Below are 16,245 nucleotides of genomic sequence, written 5' to 3' on the forward strand. Positions count from 1 at the left end.
TTCTTATATCATGTTTATTTTTATGAATAAAAAAATCTACAAAATATAAGTTTATCATAAAACACTTTAATGTGATTTTTTTTTGTCATACAGAATGTTCATGGATGGGGTTGGGTTGGATTTGACTAAATATGTTATTCAATCTGATTAAAATTCTATAGGTTGGGTTGGGTTTGTATATTTTTTTTTTCAGATTCAACTCGACCCAACCGTTTATGATCCAACCCAACTCAACCTAATCATAAACGAGTTAAGTTAATTGGGTTTGAATATTAAACTTTTTTTTTTAAAAAAATAGAACAATAATTTATTTTTGCCTAAATTTTTTTAAGTATATAATAATTAAATGCACTCAAAAGAGATCAAATTGTGAAAATATTTGACTAATAGAATTAATGATTTCAATGTTAATATAATTTTTTTAAAATTTTGAATAGAAATAAAGTATGATATTAACATGTAAAAATATAAACAAAATCAAGGTAACGATAGAAACAATTTAAAAAAGACAAAAAAATATATGATTGATTTAATTTGATGAAAGACAAAAAAATATATGATTGATTTAATTTGATGAACTATGTGAGTTAAAAATTACTAATGCGTTTTGTATTTAATAATTAGCTTATATATAATAAATTAAAATATATAGTATGAGTTAGGTTGAATTTTAAAAAATAAAATTTACTATCTAATTCATTCATGATTAGATCTTAATCAAATTGAGTTGAATTTGACCTAAACAATGTCATTGTGATATTGACTATTGCCTAGCGTTAATTTTTTTTTCAAATTTTTTTTACTAATTACTAATAATAAAATAATTGGGATTTTCTTACAAAAGTGATGCAGTTAAAGTGGAATAACTTAAATTTCAATGCGTGACGTGGGTTAAGGATATATCGTATCTAATATGTCTTTCTATTCACAAACAAAACTAACATTGTAATAATTCAGTAAGAATTTACCAATAATAATAAATAATAGATAAGGATAGATAAAAGGGTTTTTATTTGTCAGCATTTCAGTAAGTTCGAATTAGGCCTGTGACGTGGCCTGTCTTGTAATAGGACAAATTATTCATTTCCTTTCAAACTTTCATGTTCATATAAAAAAATGAAAATGCAAAAGAGAAGAAGCAAACTCGTTTGAGTGGTGACACGTACCCTTAAATAATACCTAGGACCCACATGGAAATCTTCTTTTGCCACCGTGAACTTGTCTGAGGAAAACGGTAACCTTTCCGAAAGAACATTATTCTTTGTTTCCTATAGTCTTAAGTATTAACGACACTGCTCTCAAACATTTGTTTATTCGTAGTCTCTGGCTTTAATTTGTTTGATGGAAAGGGTTAGAAGGACCAACTCAAATAATTTTCTTAATGGTTTTAAGAAAAAATAAAAGCAGTGTCAGTGTATCACTTTAGCGTAGGCCAATCCATGAAAGGGGTAACAATTTCAATAAATAATAATTCACTTTATAATTGGTTGAATTTTAATGAGAAAGGTTTTTGTGTGGACCCATACAAATGTTAGAGATCATTATGTTCGTTTAGGGTAACCCGCAAGAATCCATGGGCTGAGGGTGGAGGGAACCTCAGAACTCAGAACAATCGTGGCAGTGTGGCACTGTGCTTGCAATGCAAGTTTTGCCTGAGCTAATTTAATGCTTGGTCATTGATTTTTACGAAATTATTTCATTTTGAATTTGAATCTTTCACATTACTTTATGAGAAATATTATTTGTAGAATAATTCTTACAACAGTTTGTAATATCCCTCCGCATAGCTCTTTGGTAAAACGAATAAAAAATTTCTCTAATCTAAATAAAATTTTCATAAAGTTCAAACCTATCTAAGAACGTGATTAATTTTAATTTTACATAAATATGTAAGCCCAAACTAGCATAAATGTTAACATAAATTATTAGTCAAATAAACTTGTACCAACGAAGACATGCCGCAAGAAAAATCGATGAACTTCATCTTGAACTTCATCTAGGAGTATGACATTTAGCTAGAAAACTGAAATTCCCAGTTGTAAATTTGCGTTGCAGCCTCTTGGAAATTCATTGGATGGGTTAAAAGGTAGTGATGTAGATCCACGTTTGGTATTTCATCTGGTGGTGCCAAGTTTGCCTATGACAATATTCAGAAGATACAGGCTCTATCTACCAAGTATGTTCACCCTTTGTCAATTTTTTTATGTACACTGTCCTTTCTGGCATCTAATTCACAAAAAAAAAATGTTACAACGTGAGTATTTTCTTGAATTTATGCTTGAAACTGATTTTGTTGAGATTTTTTTTTAAGGGATGGGCGTATTAAACTATTTGGAAAGGATAATGCCCAAGTCCTACTTGAATCTAAAGAGCCCGTGCCTAGCAAGTTTTTACAGGTTATATTTTCTTGCTTTTTTCCTCACCAATTTTGCTCGTTGATTTCCTAGATGTCGTGAAAAATGTTATTTTTCTATGAAATTAACAATAACAATACTCAATGTACTTAATATATGCATGCAGTTCATTCAGAACCAGGGCATCCTTATAAATGTTACTGTCAATAACCATATTGAGGCTAGTGTATCTATGGACTTGCTTATATTTGTTATGTATTTCAAGTTGCCACTGCATTTCATTACTAGGTAGTATAGGTAGAGTTCCACTATTAAGATTTAACCATGTCAATATTTTATTCAAATCATGTTCAGGCACAGGTTATTCAGAAAATTCATTGCCCTAAAGATATTTCACATTTAGGTTTGGGACATAGACAAGAAACTGTTGCCAGACGTGTACATTGTTAAGGAAGAAATCACTTGTTTCTCAGTCATACAACATAGCCTTTTTATGTAAGTTTTTCAGCTTACTTGGAAATAAGCTATCAATAAATTAAATTATGAGGACGCACAAAAGTTATGAGCTTGTATGTGCATTGGCAGGTATATTGGATTTTCTAATGGCAATATGTCAGTTTTGATGCTTGATCAAGAACCATGGCATGTGGTACTGATGAAATACACCATACCATGGCCTGTCAGTTTTGATGCTTGATCAATACTTTGCTTAAATCATTAAAAGATATATATGTTGACTTGTTCTTGGTTGAATATTTCCGTATCTGTATTTTTCTTTGATAGTTTTTCTTTTTCTGGGAAAGAAAGCCTGAATTCAAGTTCACCTATTACAACATACATGAATTTGAGATTTTTGGATGGTTTAATTTGTACTGAATTGGTTTGATGAACTTGAGCTAGGTTTAATTTGGAAATTTAAATACCTACAAGCAATTTGTATTATATGAAGCAGGTAGTGTTGTTGAACGAGCATACAGAATCTCGCACAATTAAGATGGAGCATCATTTGTCAGAAGGTTGTATTGACATGGAGATCATATCAACCTCAAGCAAGCATAGACAAAATTATTTCATTTTGCTTGGGAAATCAGGCCATGTATATCAATATGATGATAATTTGATTGAAAGGTATCCACTGCAAAACCAGTCTAAGTCCACTCCTTCACTGCCAAAGGAAGTGGTTGTGAAGTTACCACTGGCAGATTCAAGCATCACTACAGCAAAATTCATCTCCAACAATCCCAATTTGTTTACTTCTGAAGATGAGGTACTGTGGTTGTGAAACTGTTCTTTTACTGTACCATATTTTTATTATTTTGATAATCTAATTCATTATCCACCGTTTATTCCCATTGAAACAAATCTCAAAGATGGGATTAACTTCAGTTCTTCCAATTTCGCTGTATTTTCAAACATTAAAAAATTGTACATAACTGGACACAGCAATGGAGCCATAAATTTTTGGGATGCATCATGTCCCTTTTTCACCCCAGTTTTGCAATTAAAGCAACAGGTAATAATTTTATCCAAAAATATTAGCTTGTATCCAATATTAGTTTTAGTCTTTGAGTTCGAGTGGTAAGACAATATTGGTTTGTGCTCAAATATTAACAATGTTATGTTCCAATAAGAGTATATGTTTCAGTTTCAGAAAGGAAGCTGCCTTCATGTGTAAACATACTAGTCAACTCATATGCCTAGATGATAAAAGAATCTTGATTGTACTCGCTAACGAAAGCAATTTGATTTATTGAAGTCTAATTGAAAATAGTAATAGATTGATAGAAGTACCTACTTAAAACAAAATAGGATTCGACTTTTTGAATACTCCAATATGTTGTAGTCTTGAGACATTATTAGTTTTTTAGTTCATTTCTTGGAGTATTAAAGTCAACTCATTTTCTTTCTTATGTATTTGACAACTGCTGTAGGAATCATTTACTTTCTCTTTAACACGTATTTATTTGTTTCCTTCATCTTAAAGCAAATGATTTTTCTTAAGTGGTATACCCTTGACCGAATTATTTTTGATAGCAACACTCCACTCCTTGTTTCTGGAGACCAAAGTGGAACGGTGAGTTTCATTCAATTATGAATTTTGTGAAATGTGATATTTTCCTTTTTCTACTCTAGTCACCCATGATTATTTTATAATACGTATGATATAAACATGACCTTCAGGTTCGTATCTATAGATTCAAACCTGAACCATATGCCTCCAACAGCTTCATGCCTATTACTTATTGTGTGGCCTGTGACTTTATAACTTTAAGATCCATTGGAGATTACCAAGGATCCATTGAACACATTAGCAGTAAAATAAAAAGAGAGCATATTGTGTCACTGCTTTAAGCAACTCGCTAGTAGATTTATGTAATACTTGGGAAACACGGGATTTCCATTCTATCCCTGATGCTGATCATATATTTGGGTGATAATTACTTATCATATTGTTGCTTGAATGATTATCAGATAGTGTGAAACTTGCTATTTTAGACCTTTTTTTTATTTGATTGTGATACGTATTGTATCAAATGATGCTGCAAAAAGAAGAATAGCAGAAAGAGACAGATAGAGAAATGAGAGCAAGCTCTCCCAAGTCAGAGAATAATCTCTAGACTCCCAATTTCATTCCAAAATATCTATACCCATAACAGACAGCACTCATCTCCATATAACAGACTCCCGCTAACCCACACTCACATCTCTAACTAACTTAGGACACAATTGCCCTTTTGAGATTGTGAGTGTAATAAAACTTAAAAGGCTTAATCTGTTGGGGTGGGTTCCTATCAGAGTGTATAGCTGTTTAATATATTCACTGTGCTAATTTGTGTGATTTTGTACTATTTTGTTACAAGTTTCAGTTATTAACATAGATGGTCCATCTTTGTTGTATCGGAAAAATATTGCAATTGAAATTTCCACCGGTATCGTCTCTTTGCAGTTCAAAACCTGCAGTTTACATGGTTTTGAGAAAACATTTTAGTTGTTGGAACGACTCGTCTGTTCTAGTACTAGATGGTGAAACTGGAAACTCATCAAGCATTGAAATTATTCATCCTAAGAAGCCCTCTAAAGCTATATTTAAGCAGGTGTTGGGTTAGAGTTTGCATAGTCGAAACAATGATCAGTTTCCGAAATGCATCGATTTAAGTTATCAATGATCTAAATGCTTATTATGTTTAGAATTCAGATTCCAATGCGACTTTTCTATTGCAGTGAAAGATCTGATTGAAAAGTGTAAGACTTTCTATAATGTTATACAGATGGACAAGGAGAATGAATCACAGGATCAGTTACAAAAGATGACTCTCAGAGTTGAAAGAAGGGATTCGTATTGAAGATGCAACAGCAAAGCAGTTATTTTGCTGTGTTCTTTGTATGTATACTCTTTTGCACATGCTTTACAGATAATGTGTTCTTTACTTCTGTGCTTACTCATGAGTCATGAATGACTAGAATATTAGCTGATGCTTGCGGTTACTCATTCTCATGTTTCAGGGTGTTAAAAAGATGTTTTACAAAAACAAGTTTCATTCCTCTTCCTGTTGCTGGGCATCAACACTTTACAACCTCTCTGATATTAGTCTCATACTCCTTTTCACCAGTGGAAAAATAGAATTAAGGTGGTTGTTTTTTTAAGTCTGCACATACTTTTTTGAAGAATTGATGGGTATATAACATGGGAGAAGATTTGACAACAATTGGTGTTAAAATTCAATCCCCATTTTGAGGATATTTTTTCAATAAGGAAAATGCTTCAACCGATCCTTACTCCCACCAAGTGGGTTTCTAGCACATTTTATGCTGAATCTTGAATCATATATTCAAGAGGCTTCATGTATTCTAAATCCTTCTTAATAGTCTCCCTTCATGTCAACTTCATGGAACATTTTTTTAATAATTTAACAAGACATCTGTAACAATGTTAGGTCTTTGCCAGAGTTGTCTCTGATAGAGGAGACATCAATTAGAGTTTCACTTATTCACCTCCAAAATTGAAGTCATTTTCTCATAGCCAGATATGTTGTTCATCCAAAGAAGATCTTTGTTTTGGTATGCTTTTATCTTTCACTAGTATAACAGGTTTTTAAACAAATTTATGACATCAAATTAACTCAACGTCAGTGTACAGGTGAATTGTAATCAAGAAATTTTTGTTGTCTCAGGGAAAGATATTTACAGCCTGTTATCTTCTTTACTACCATTTTCGCTCAAAACTGGTAAAATGTTAGTCTCATTATACGTAATGCTTGACTTTGTTTTAGACTTTTGGACTCTGTTAGCTGCATCTACAGGAAGGAAAGGGATGCCATCACAAGAAGAGCTTGTTCGTGGCCCTGTAATCCATAAGGAAAAGAAAAAGGTAAACTGTAACATTTTAATAACTTATACAACTATATCCACTATCCTTTATGACTGAAGGTATTTGGTACTGGTTTCAGGCATTCCAGGGTCTATTCAGCTCCGTCATCAAAGATTTTACTAGCAGTAAAGAAAAGCATGTGCCCCTTATGGAAAAAGAAGATCCCAAAGAAAGTATATGGAAACTCTCAGCAGTATTCTCACATGCAAACTTTGTATGTAATGATAATGTTGATAAGCTGACAATGGATGAAAATCAGCTTGAATTAAACATAGGTAAAACAATGCCTCAGATATGTGCTACTGAACAACATTTGCATAAAACTTTTGGCCAAGAAAGATGAAATATGTCTTTTGTGTCAATGAATTCATGCAGTCTGTTTTTATTGATGAGATGACTCTCTGCTAGTCAGAAAGCACATATATTATAAACAGGACTAAATTACAGTGGTAGATTAATTTGTTTCCTAAGGAAGTTCCTATAGTATATTTTCTAAAATACGGATCCTTGAATTTGAGGTGTTCTCTTTTCCTCCCGTATAGATGACATTGGCCCAGAGGATCATGGAGAAAAACGCAAAGAACAAACCATATTGGGATTCCTTAATAAGAATAAATTGCCCGGCACATTTCAGTCTTTGAAAGGTTTGTTGTGACAACGAGTTCAATTTTATAAAAATTGATTTTCCTTATGTTTCATCATTTGACCTAAGAAATAAGCACTTGAAGTCTAGAACTACTGTGCATGGGATGAAACATGAGCTACACTAGAGGATTTATAGAGGTCAGAATTTCATGATCGCCTGTGTGTTGTCATTTGATTCGTGGCAAAATACAAAGGTCAGTCTAGAACAAACTCTGTTGCGTAAATGACCGAGATGATGCTTAATGAGTTTATATCGATCCATTATGGAAAGATGAAACTGTAACACCTCAATATGCTTTAACATGTCAAGGTATGTTAATATAATTCAAGCATATGTTTTATACTTTTTTGGAAGAATACCAACTTAAGTGGAGGATATTCTTACCAAAAGTAGAAGATAAACTGAGGGGAGGAGCACAAATGCCAGCTTGATTCTTTTCTACTATACTAATTTGTATTCCCAATTTTTTTTTATGAACACTACGTTACTATAACTAAAACTCTGGCAACTAAAAGTGCATCCGTTGAATTTAGCAAACTACACTGTGTGATTGAATTACAGGTTTTCTTAATTGCTAGCTAATTTAATTGAGCATCCAATATACAGGAAGATTGAAAGAGATGAAGGGAAACAACCAAAAAACATCAGATAAGGAAAGGCAACAGGATGAAAAAGATGGCGCGCTGGATCAAATTAAGAAGAAATATGGATTTTCTTCTTCCTCCTATGTAAGAATATATCTATCATATGCATTCTCATCATGCTTGACTTTTCTACCGCATAACAGTTCACAAGCATGGCATTATATGTGCTTATTTACAAGTGAAAGTTGTTGCCTAGGCCCTATTGCTAATTTCTAATTTAGAGGTGTCAAGTTTATCTGTTAATGCAAAAAATAGTTTGCGATCAAGATTGATCATTACGAAGAATCTTTAATCTAAGATTTATTACCTACCCATTAGATATTTTAATCAGTTGTATTTTGTGTTAGCGTTCTTTTTTATTCTTGTGCGAAGAAAGTAGCATGCTAAACGTTGTAAAAATTTCAAAATTGTCTCAAGTTTAATTTTGAATGAGGTAGCAACACTTGAGAGACAATCTTTCAAATAATTCTTCTATGATACCTTCGTTTGGAACTTTGGGACTATCTGTAGTTATTAACTTATTATGAACATCGTTTGATACTGCATGCTTAATGATTTTATCAATGATTTTTTTTCAATCTTTAAAGCTATGTAATCATCAAAATTATAGGACCTATAGACATATGACATTCTTAGTTTCACAGAAAAGAAAATAAAAAGATACCACGATACATGTAATTTTGATCATTGTATAATTAGACAGATTCCATATACTTAAAGCTTCATTTCTTTTAATGCTGAAATATGAGTTCAAACATGAATCAATCAGGAATCTGGTGCTACAGGAATCAACCGCTGCTAAACGGGCACGAATCAAGCTGCATGAAAACACAAAGAAATTGGGGGTATCTTTTACCTTGACAAAAAACGAAAAAACAGTTAGAATTTCGTTATCCTATGCCATTGTAAACAAGAAAATTTGGGGGCGAAAATCCAGAACTTATTTGTTTACATATCTTCTAACTTGGCAGGGTATCAACCTTCGTGCCACAGAGATGCAAGATACAGCAAAATCATTTTCATCATTGGCAAAACAAGTGCTGCAACGAAGTTGATAAGGCCCATTATTTAATTGATTACACTTAGATCATACATTATTTTATTTATTTAATTGCACATATATTCTTTTTAATATTTTATACACCAGTTTGTTCACAATTATGTTGAATTCATGCTTCATTTTACACTGATAGCGGCACTGACATGTTGTCTGAATACATTTGTTTTGGATGCATATTTTGATACTGTGTTTAAATGTGATAAGTATAATCATATCATGTATTACATGGATTAAGATTTTCAGTTTCCTGCAGAAGATATTGTCCATAATACAGACATACAGATAAGTCATTACAAAAGGACTATCATGCAGATAAGTCATGTATACTACTAATGGTATTCAAAGCTCAACTAGCTTATCAACTTATTTAAGGCTCGATTAAGATTTGCACTTTTTTTTCTCTCACTAAATAGTATTAGCCCATCATAAATTCATAATTTATTCTACATTACACGGTATGAATTCAGACCACAAACTTGCAATGACTAGTGTTTTGTCAGCATATCTTCCAATTGTGAGCGTATCTGTTCTCTAACAGCATCTCTGTTACTAACGCTCAATGTAAAACAAGTTGCCCCTGCATGATTCCGCAACCTTGCAACTGCAGAATTCGAGAACATTAGTCATTCACAAATTCAGCAAAGCAATTAGATAGTGAAATGCTCCAAAATCCTCAAAACATCTCTTCAACAGATCTTTGAGCTCAGGTCTTGTGGCAGATTTAGTCCTAGCATGGTTTATTTAAAGAATTGAGCAAAGGAAATTTGTTCCTACTATTGTTAAGACAGAAACAAGATACTGTGAGAAATGGAGATGAAATTATGGTGAAAAAACTTACCTTCAGGTATGTCTCTGCCGAATTTTGGAACTGGAATGGAAGCCAAAACTGGGATATTTGACTCCAAAACTCTTAGAACTGCAGGGAAGAATGAGGAACTGAACAACTCCATCTTACCAACTTCGTCAATGATGAAGAGATCAGTGTCTTCTTTAACCTATTCATTGAATGTGTCTTGAAAGCTCAAAGACTGATCTAATACATGGTATATGACAAATAATAAATTCTGTATTCTCAATGACAAATCCACATTGAGAAAATAAAAATAAAAATACACCAATAGTTTAAAAATGCAACGCCGGAAACAGCCTCTTTGCATATGCAAGGGTAAGGCTGCGTACAATATCCCTCCCCCATACCTTCGCATAGCGAAGAGCCTCTGGGCAATAGGGTACGAAGTTTTTTAGTTTAAAAATGCAACGGAACAGTTGAAGAGCATCATACCACATTTGCAAGGATAGCAATATAGTTGGCAAAATATTTAGTAATCCAATCTCCTACTAAAGTTAGTAGGGGAAAAATGCATAGAGAAAACATATTAAAGAAACACAAATGCTAACCAGTGTCCTTGGAGCATTGGTTAAGAAACTAAAAGGAGAATGATTTTATTGGGATGCGTAAAATTGCGTTGCCCATGACTTTTTTGTGCTCTCCTATGATTTTCACAAAAAATACTTTTTTTTTTCAATTTCTTAATCAATACCCTAGGGAAACTAGTTAGTAAGACATTTAAAGAAAGCGAGCTGACCTGTAACTCGGGAAGTGCTAGTGACTCGAAGGAAGCAACATCAACTTTATACTTGCCAACATTAGGCCATCTGAGAGACTCGGGGCTGCCAAAGTCAATGCAATCAAATGACACCATTTAATCAAATAGGCAGAGTTGTATAAGATGTTTATTTAGAACAGTCCGGTTCAATTCAGTTGCAGTTCAGTTCAGTTTGCCTAAACCCCTTTTACAGTTCAGTTCGTTTCATCTATTTTTTGCCTGCCCCTTTAGGATTTACTATCACATGAGTACCTTTGTTGAAAAATGAATAAAGACCCTCAAGTGGCATGAGCAATAAATACAAGTTACCAAACAGAGAAACACCAGATAATGGGTCCTAAGTACTAATTATGGTAAACTAAAAATTGAGATGTTTATGGTGTGGAGCTAAAGAGTGAGGGAATGAAAAAATGAACGTTGAAATGTCGATGGAAGCAAGTGGGGCAGTGCGACCGTCGAGTGTGACCACTTCAAAACCAACCCTCTGGCCGGCGCGCCTAATTTCCCCTACAAAACCAACCAACCATTTTGTAGTAATGAATATTACATTATATATGTGAGATGGTGAAGGAAGGAAGAGGAAGATGAAGAGATGGTTACGAGTGTAGAAGCCCTGAAGCTTGAGGGATGGATTGACTTTGAGGGACTCGAATACTTTCATAATAAGAGTGGTTTTTCCCACACCCTGAACATATCAGTGAAATCAAAATCAATAAACACAGAATGAAGAGAGTGTGTGTGTGTGTGTGAGAGAGAGAGAGAGAGAACGTTGGGTTTTACTCACCGGAGGACCCGTCACGAGGAAGCATTTGCCGGGACCAGCCATTCTTTCTGTTTCTGTTTCTGCGCCTTTTCTAATTAAAAATACAATGTCAATGTAATGCGACACAACACAAGCTTAATATATCACTTCATCATATACTAGTAGAGAAAAATTATTATAAAGTTTCAAGATAAAAAGTTTTATAATGTTGCTTAATCACAATTCATCAACTGATTTGTTTTTATGATAATTATTTTAAAAATGATATTAATAACAATTTATGATTAAATATTAATATAAAAATGTTTTATATTATTAATGTATGATTATTAAACTCAAACTATAATTTTTATAGTAATTATTTTTAAAATTATATTCATAACAATTTATAATAATTAATTAACGATATCAATTTTTTTTCAATACATCCATATTAAACTCATTTTAAATAATAATTCTAATTCTATGCATTAAATAGGAAAAGAAACAAAAATAAATTAAGATGATAATTGGGCCTAATAGGCTGAATCATTCATACTGAAAGATAGGAAAGCACAAAACACACGCATTGAAATTCACTCTGCATTGATCTTCCTTACAATTGAATCACGGAGGGGAGGAGAGTGAATTATGGGAGACGAAGCAAGCCAAGAACGTGAAAGGTCGTTAGCAGCTCCTCTCATATTTCTGATTGTGGCTGCTTTTCAATTTGCATACTATTGTCTGGATCATGTTAAGAAGGTATCATCCTCTTTTTAAATTCTAATTATTGATTAATTAAAACAAAAATAATAAATATTATTCACTGTCACGATAAAGCTTATAAATTCAAAGTCATCTACCTTATAATTATAAGAATCTAAAATTCTCTGGACAAACTAATCAAAGGATTGATAGTGAAATTAAATTCATTCCTTAACCAAAAAGCATTTTTCAAATATCTTTATTAATGGAAAAAAAAAAAGAAAAAGAAAACCATGTAGCATTAACATCTACACGTATGATTTTGCTACAGAGTGGATCCGATAGTGAAAAAGAAATTCAGTTGCGTGCAGAAATAAAACAACTTTTGAAGGAGGCAAATTCAATGTCGCAGTAAGTAATGCTTTAGCCAATAATTCCTCTTGTGAAAAAAAGGGGGGTCCTCTTTTGGAACCCGTTTTTGTTTTGAGCTAATGTTATCATTTGATGAGTTTTCATAGGTCAAGCATTTTCCAATGCTCATGTGTGTGGTTGATAATTGGAAATTAAAGGGTAAATCCACAATTTTGTCTAAAGTCCACTGTGACAAGTGTTACAGTCTTTTGGCAGCAAAATGAGAAAAAATTGAAGTGATCTGCAAAGAGACATATCAGTATTCACTAAACATTAAAGTTAATTTCAGTTTTAAACAAAAAAAATTAATAAGAAATATTTGGCATTGTTTAGACTAGTAGAACAAAGAAGAAAGGCCTTGTCAGGTATGGAATTGTGGGGAAATTCAAATAGAGAAATCAGGTGGGTATAGGAGGAAGAAAAGGAAAATAACCTGAGTACAAATCACTAAAAAAGAGATGACTGCAAGATATGATTGCAACACTTATGCTTGTGTGTACCTCTTTATCCTCTCAGGCCATCAACCTTTGCACAAGCAGCAAAACTCAAAAGGCTGGCAGTTGCCAAGGAGAGGGAACTTTCAAAGTGTGAGTTTATTTCTTCTTTCAAGTTTTTCACTTTTGCTATGTTATCCTATCCAATAATGTAGTATAGACTGACACATTGCAATGCGCAATTTTAAATATGCTTTCATGACAAGAATGCTATATGTATCAGTGTATCTGGACTTTACAAGCACAACATGAAACCTAAGTTGATGAACGGATTAACTAAGAAAGGTAATCTCAATTTAAGTGGTAAATATTGCATTTAGTGGGAAATATACTCTCTGCCATGAGATTAAGAAACTTGTCTCTTTAAAACTAGAACAGCTAGTCTCTCACAGCGTAACAAACCAAAATTCAAATCTACATATGCTAGAAGAAATAACTACATTTATTTCTTGCCTCAAATAGAATTGCTTCTGAAAGAGACTACTTGTGGTAAACAAAAAAAACCAACAATACAAAAAGAAAATTTAATTCAATTTGAAGGTAATTGAACTGCAAGTGTGATTAAAAGGAGTTATAAGGTTGAATTAATGGTTCAGAATGAGGGTTTAAGGGTTGAAAGGAGAAGGGGGTGGGGTGGAGGAGAGGTGATGAATTCAATTCACCTCAGGAACATTCTGACGAAAATTAACAACTAACATTGGTTGATAAAAAACAAGTGTGATTAGAGATATTATAAGAGTGCAAAAGTTTCAGTATGTAACAATCAAATTTTATGAATCGTGTTCCATATATTAAATTGTATCCAATACAAACGATTAGTCTAATGAATATTATCAAGTCTCAGTACCTCAAATAGTTTATTGCTTAAATTAATATTAGAAGATACTTGTTTTTGTTCATGAAGAGAAAAAAATTTGAATCAAACATTTAATACTTATATTTCTTACAAGTTATGTCATAAGTTCCAGGCAACCGGATTCTCATTCTTAATTGTACATTGTTTGTGCTAAGAATATTATTCAAACAATATTTCTTCATGACATTTTCCCCTTCATGACATTTTCCCCTTCATGAATATAGTTTTATCTTCATTTTCATGTCCTTTATTTTCTATTGGTTGTTAATTAATTAAAATTAATTTTCTTACCCTCGTGTTTGTTAAAAGTATAGTTAAATTATTATGCAGACCAAAATTCATGTCACAAAGATGATGCTTCATACGCAAAAGTGCTTCTCATCTTAAAGGTATGTTCAGACATGCTTTTTTTATTTTTATTTTAACAGAATTTCTTTGTAGAGGTTTATAAGATACCTTTTTTTACTGTTCCATGTAGTATTTAACATATGGAGTGCTGCTTATCTGGTTTTGGCGTGTTCCTGTGGCTAGCATATCTCTGCAACTCGTGCAACCATTTGGTAATGCAATTATGAATATATAATATACTTTAATTTTACTAGGATGCATAAAAAACCCTCTGACTTATCTGACCAAGACTTGCCAAATTTTTTTAGCATGCAATACAAAAACCAGATTTTTGTTTTCATTTTTTGGATTTCTAATCTTTCCAAATGAAGGCCTAACAAATAAATTGCATGTCTAATTTCACCTTGTTATTAGAGAAAGAAGAAATAAGAAGCTTTTCCTTTGACTTGTGAACATATTTTACACTCTTTGCAGGGAGCTTGTTATCTTGGAAGACCAGAGGAGTTCAAAATAACAGTGTCACGGTAAGTAATTGATCGTCCATTTCCTTGGTAAGGTCTCTTAATTGGGTATTGTTGCCATCATTTTTGAGGCCTTGTCTAGCTACCACAACAATTGAAAGAAATTAGTTTAATGATTAAAATGGCATACCTTTTGTCTTGATTACTCCAATTACATTTAGAAAGACCTATATTAAGAATTACTTATTTGAGTTTATCATATCACATGAATACTTATTTAAATGTGTGGAAGAATATTGTATGAAAGTAATATAAGAATTGACTTAAAAATTAAATACTCTTATCAGTAAAAAAAGAAGGCAAAACTTTTGGCTAAATTGATTTGTCGATATAATTAAGAAGAGAAGGAAAAATGAAATTAATATATGTGAATTAAGCAACTTATTAATAACATTTTTTTATTAGCAACTCATTAAACAACTTTGATCATGGATGTTCTAAACAGATAATCTTCAGTGATAAGTTGGTAAATTTTTGCAATTGTCGGCAGCAATCCATTTTATTTTATTTTTTGAATTTATAGTCGTTTCTAATTGTCTTTTTATCGTTGCAGATTGGGATAATATCTTGGTTAATAGTATCTGCTAGGGTTTGCAGATTTGTCCGTCGAGCTTATAGCAAATAAATTAATAAATAACAACGATTTTCATCGTGAAAATTAATCTGCTTCAAATCTTGGTTTTGAAGTAGAATGAAGGTGTTTGTGCTTAATACATCTCTTACAATTGTAAGAAACTTGTTCTTTGATTGTTCTTCTCAATCTGGTTGATCATTGATTGATCAGTTGTAACTAGCTTTTAAGTATTTCAATTTGTTTAGTAATATAGATATAGACAACAACGTTTGAAACCCAATCTTCAATGCAATCTTCATCATGTGCTTGTAATGTGATAGGCAATACATCATTTCCTTATTTTCCCGTAATCAAATTGAAATGCAAATACAAGTATACAACTGTATTTCATGTTTTGTTTCCTTCAGCAAGTTGAAGGTTGGTGAAATGCAACCAACACCTATGGAGTGTGTATAACTGATTAGAAGTTGTCGAATTTGAATCTCTTGCAACATACTATCATTTTAATGAGGATTAAAATCAAAATATAATAATTTTCTTGAGACAAAAATCATTTTTTAAAACAACACTTACGATGCTACTGCCATGTGACAACTATATAGTTGTCATGTCACATGAGTAGACTACTATGTCATTACTTATGGTAAAAATATGAAAAAAAATAATGGAAGAGGAAGAGTAATTGAATTTTTTTTCAAGAAATTAAAACTGAATATCTATAATTTGTAGAAGTTAAAAAGATAAAATATCATTTTGGTGGTTGAAAGTTTAAAGCGTCTTTAAAGATAAGAAAATTTAAAATAAACTCTTAAACTTAACTGCTTACTACTTAAATGTTTGTTAATATTATCATTCAACTCGTGCGAATTTTTTAAATTTGGAAGTAAAATATTCAGAGATTACATTAAAAGTAA

The 16,245-nt window shown here is 32.2% G+C and overlaps 3 protein-coding genes across 6 annotated transcripts; 2 read left to right on the forward strand and 1 right to left on the reverse strand.

Annotated features, from left to right (window-relative positions):
• The first annotated feature begins 2,956 nt into the window (after positions 1-2,956).
• Positions 2,957-9,224, forward strand: LOC114419202. Of its 3 annotated transcripts, XR_003668205.1 has the most exons (5): positions 2,957-3,621; positions 5,624-5,736; positions 5,859-5,983; positions 6,626-6,723; positions 6,803-7,136. XR_003668205.1 is itself a non-coding variant. In XM_028384852.1 (4 exons), the coding sequence occupies exons 1-3, from the start codon at positions 6,586-6,588 to the stop codon at positions 7,376-7,378; spliced, it is 447 nt and encodes a 148-aa protein (XP_028240653.1). In that variant the 5' UTR covers positions 5,998-6,585; the 3' UTR covers positions 7,379-8,097; positions 8,783-9,223. The 3 variants fall into 3 exon arrangements, 2 of the variants coding, with proteins under 2 accessions (XP_028240653.1, XP_028240658.1); XM_028384852.1 differs by lacking the exons at positions 2,957-3,621; positions 5,624-5,736; positions 5,859-5,983 and adding exons at positions 7,266-8,097; positions 8,783-9,223 and having other exon boundaries at positions 5,998-6,723; positions 6,803-6,998; XM_028384857.1 differs by lacking the exons at positions 2,957-3,621; positions 5,624-5,736; positions 5,859-5,983; positions 6,626-6,723; positions 6,803-7,136 and adding exons at positions 7,378-8,097; positions 8,799-8,858; positions 8,985-9,224.
• A 63-nt stretch (positions 9,225-9,287) lies between these two features.
• Positions 9,288-11,582, reverse strand: LOC114419188 (cancer-related nucleoside-triphosphatase). Of its 2 annotated transcripts, none has more exons than XM_028384840.1 (6): positions 11,465-11,582; positions 11,281-11,365; positions 11,097-11,187; positions 10,660-10,744; positions 9,912-10,068; positions 9,288-9,674 (listed from the first exon to the last, which is right to left on the reverse strand). In XM_028384840.1, the coding sequence occupies exons 1-6, from the start codon at positions 11,504-11,506 to the stop codon at positions 9,559-9,561; spliced, it is 576 nt and encodes a 191-aa protein (XP_028240641.1). In that variant the 5' UTR covers positions 11,507-11,582; the 3' UTR covers positions 9,288-9,558. The 2 variants fall into 2 exon arrangements, with proteins under 2 accessions (XP_028240641.1, XP_028240644.1); XM_028384843.1 differs by having other exon boundaries at positions 9,661-9,800.
• A 396-nt stretch (positions 11,583-11,978) lies between these two features.
• Positions 11,979-15,672, forward strand: LOC114405595. Its single transcript, XM_028368054.1, has 7 exons — positions 11,979-12,184; positions 12,459-12,538; positions 13,055-13,125; positions 14,219-14,277; positions 14,367-14,448; positions 14,711-14,760; positions 15,311-15,672. Exons 1-7 carry the CDS (start codon positions 12,074-12,076, stop codon positions 15,380-15,382), a joined length of 525 nt encoding a protein of 174 aa, XP_028223855.1. The 5' UTR covers positions 11,979-12,073; the 3' UTR covers positions 15,383-15,672.
• The last annotated feature ends 573 nt before the right edge of the window (positions 15,673-16,245 follow it).

This window comes from Glycine soja, chromosome 1 (assembly GCF_004193775.1).
Source record: "Glycine soja cultivar W05 chromosome 1, ASM419377v2, whole genome shotgun sequence".
Classification (NCBI taxonomy): domain Eukaryota; kingdom Viridiplantae; phylum Streptophyta; class Magnoliopsida; order Fabales; family Fabaceae; genus Glycine; species Glycine soja.

Bases quoted from the DNA above. Each gene is read 5' to 3' on its own strand.
- LOC114405595 (XM_028368054.1), top strand. From the start codon at position 12,074: ATGGGAGACGAAGCAAGCCAAGAACGTGAAAGGTCGTTAGCAGCTCCT. The intron at 12,185-12,458 runs GTATCATCCTCT...ATTTTGCTACAG, and splicing joins GTCTGGATCATGTTAAGAAG to AGTGGATCCGATAGTGAAAA. The intron at 14,449-14,710 runs GTAATGCAATTA...CACTCTTTGCAG, and splicing joins GCAACTCGTGCAACCATTTG to GGAGCTTGTTATCTTGGAAG.
- LOC114419188 (XM_028384840.1), bottom strand. From the start codon at position 11,506: ATGGCTGGTCCCGGCAAATGCTTCCTCGTGACGGGTCCTCCG. The intron at 11,188-11,280 runs GTAACCATCTCT...TTGGTTTTGTAG, and splicing joins GCTTCAGGGCTTCTACACTC to GGGAAATTAGGCGCGCCGGC. The intron at 9,675-9,911 runs GTAAGTTTTTTC...CGAATTCTGCAG, and splicing joins CGGCAGAGACATACCTGAAG to TTGCAAGGTTGCGGAATCAT.
- LOC114419202 (XM_028384852.1), top strand. From the start codon at position 6,586: ATGTTAGTCTCATTATACGTAATGCTTGACTTTGTTTTAGACTTTTGG. The intron at 6,724-6,802 runs GTAAACTGTAAC...TACTGGTTTCAG, and splicing joins TCCATAAGGAAAAGAAAAAG to GCATTCCAGGGTCTATTCAG. The intron at 6,999-7,265 runs GTAAAACAATGC...CCTCCCGTATAG, and splicing joins TCAGCTTGAATTAAACATAG to ATGACATTGGCCCAGAGGAT.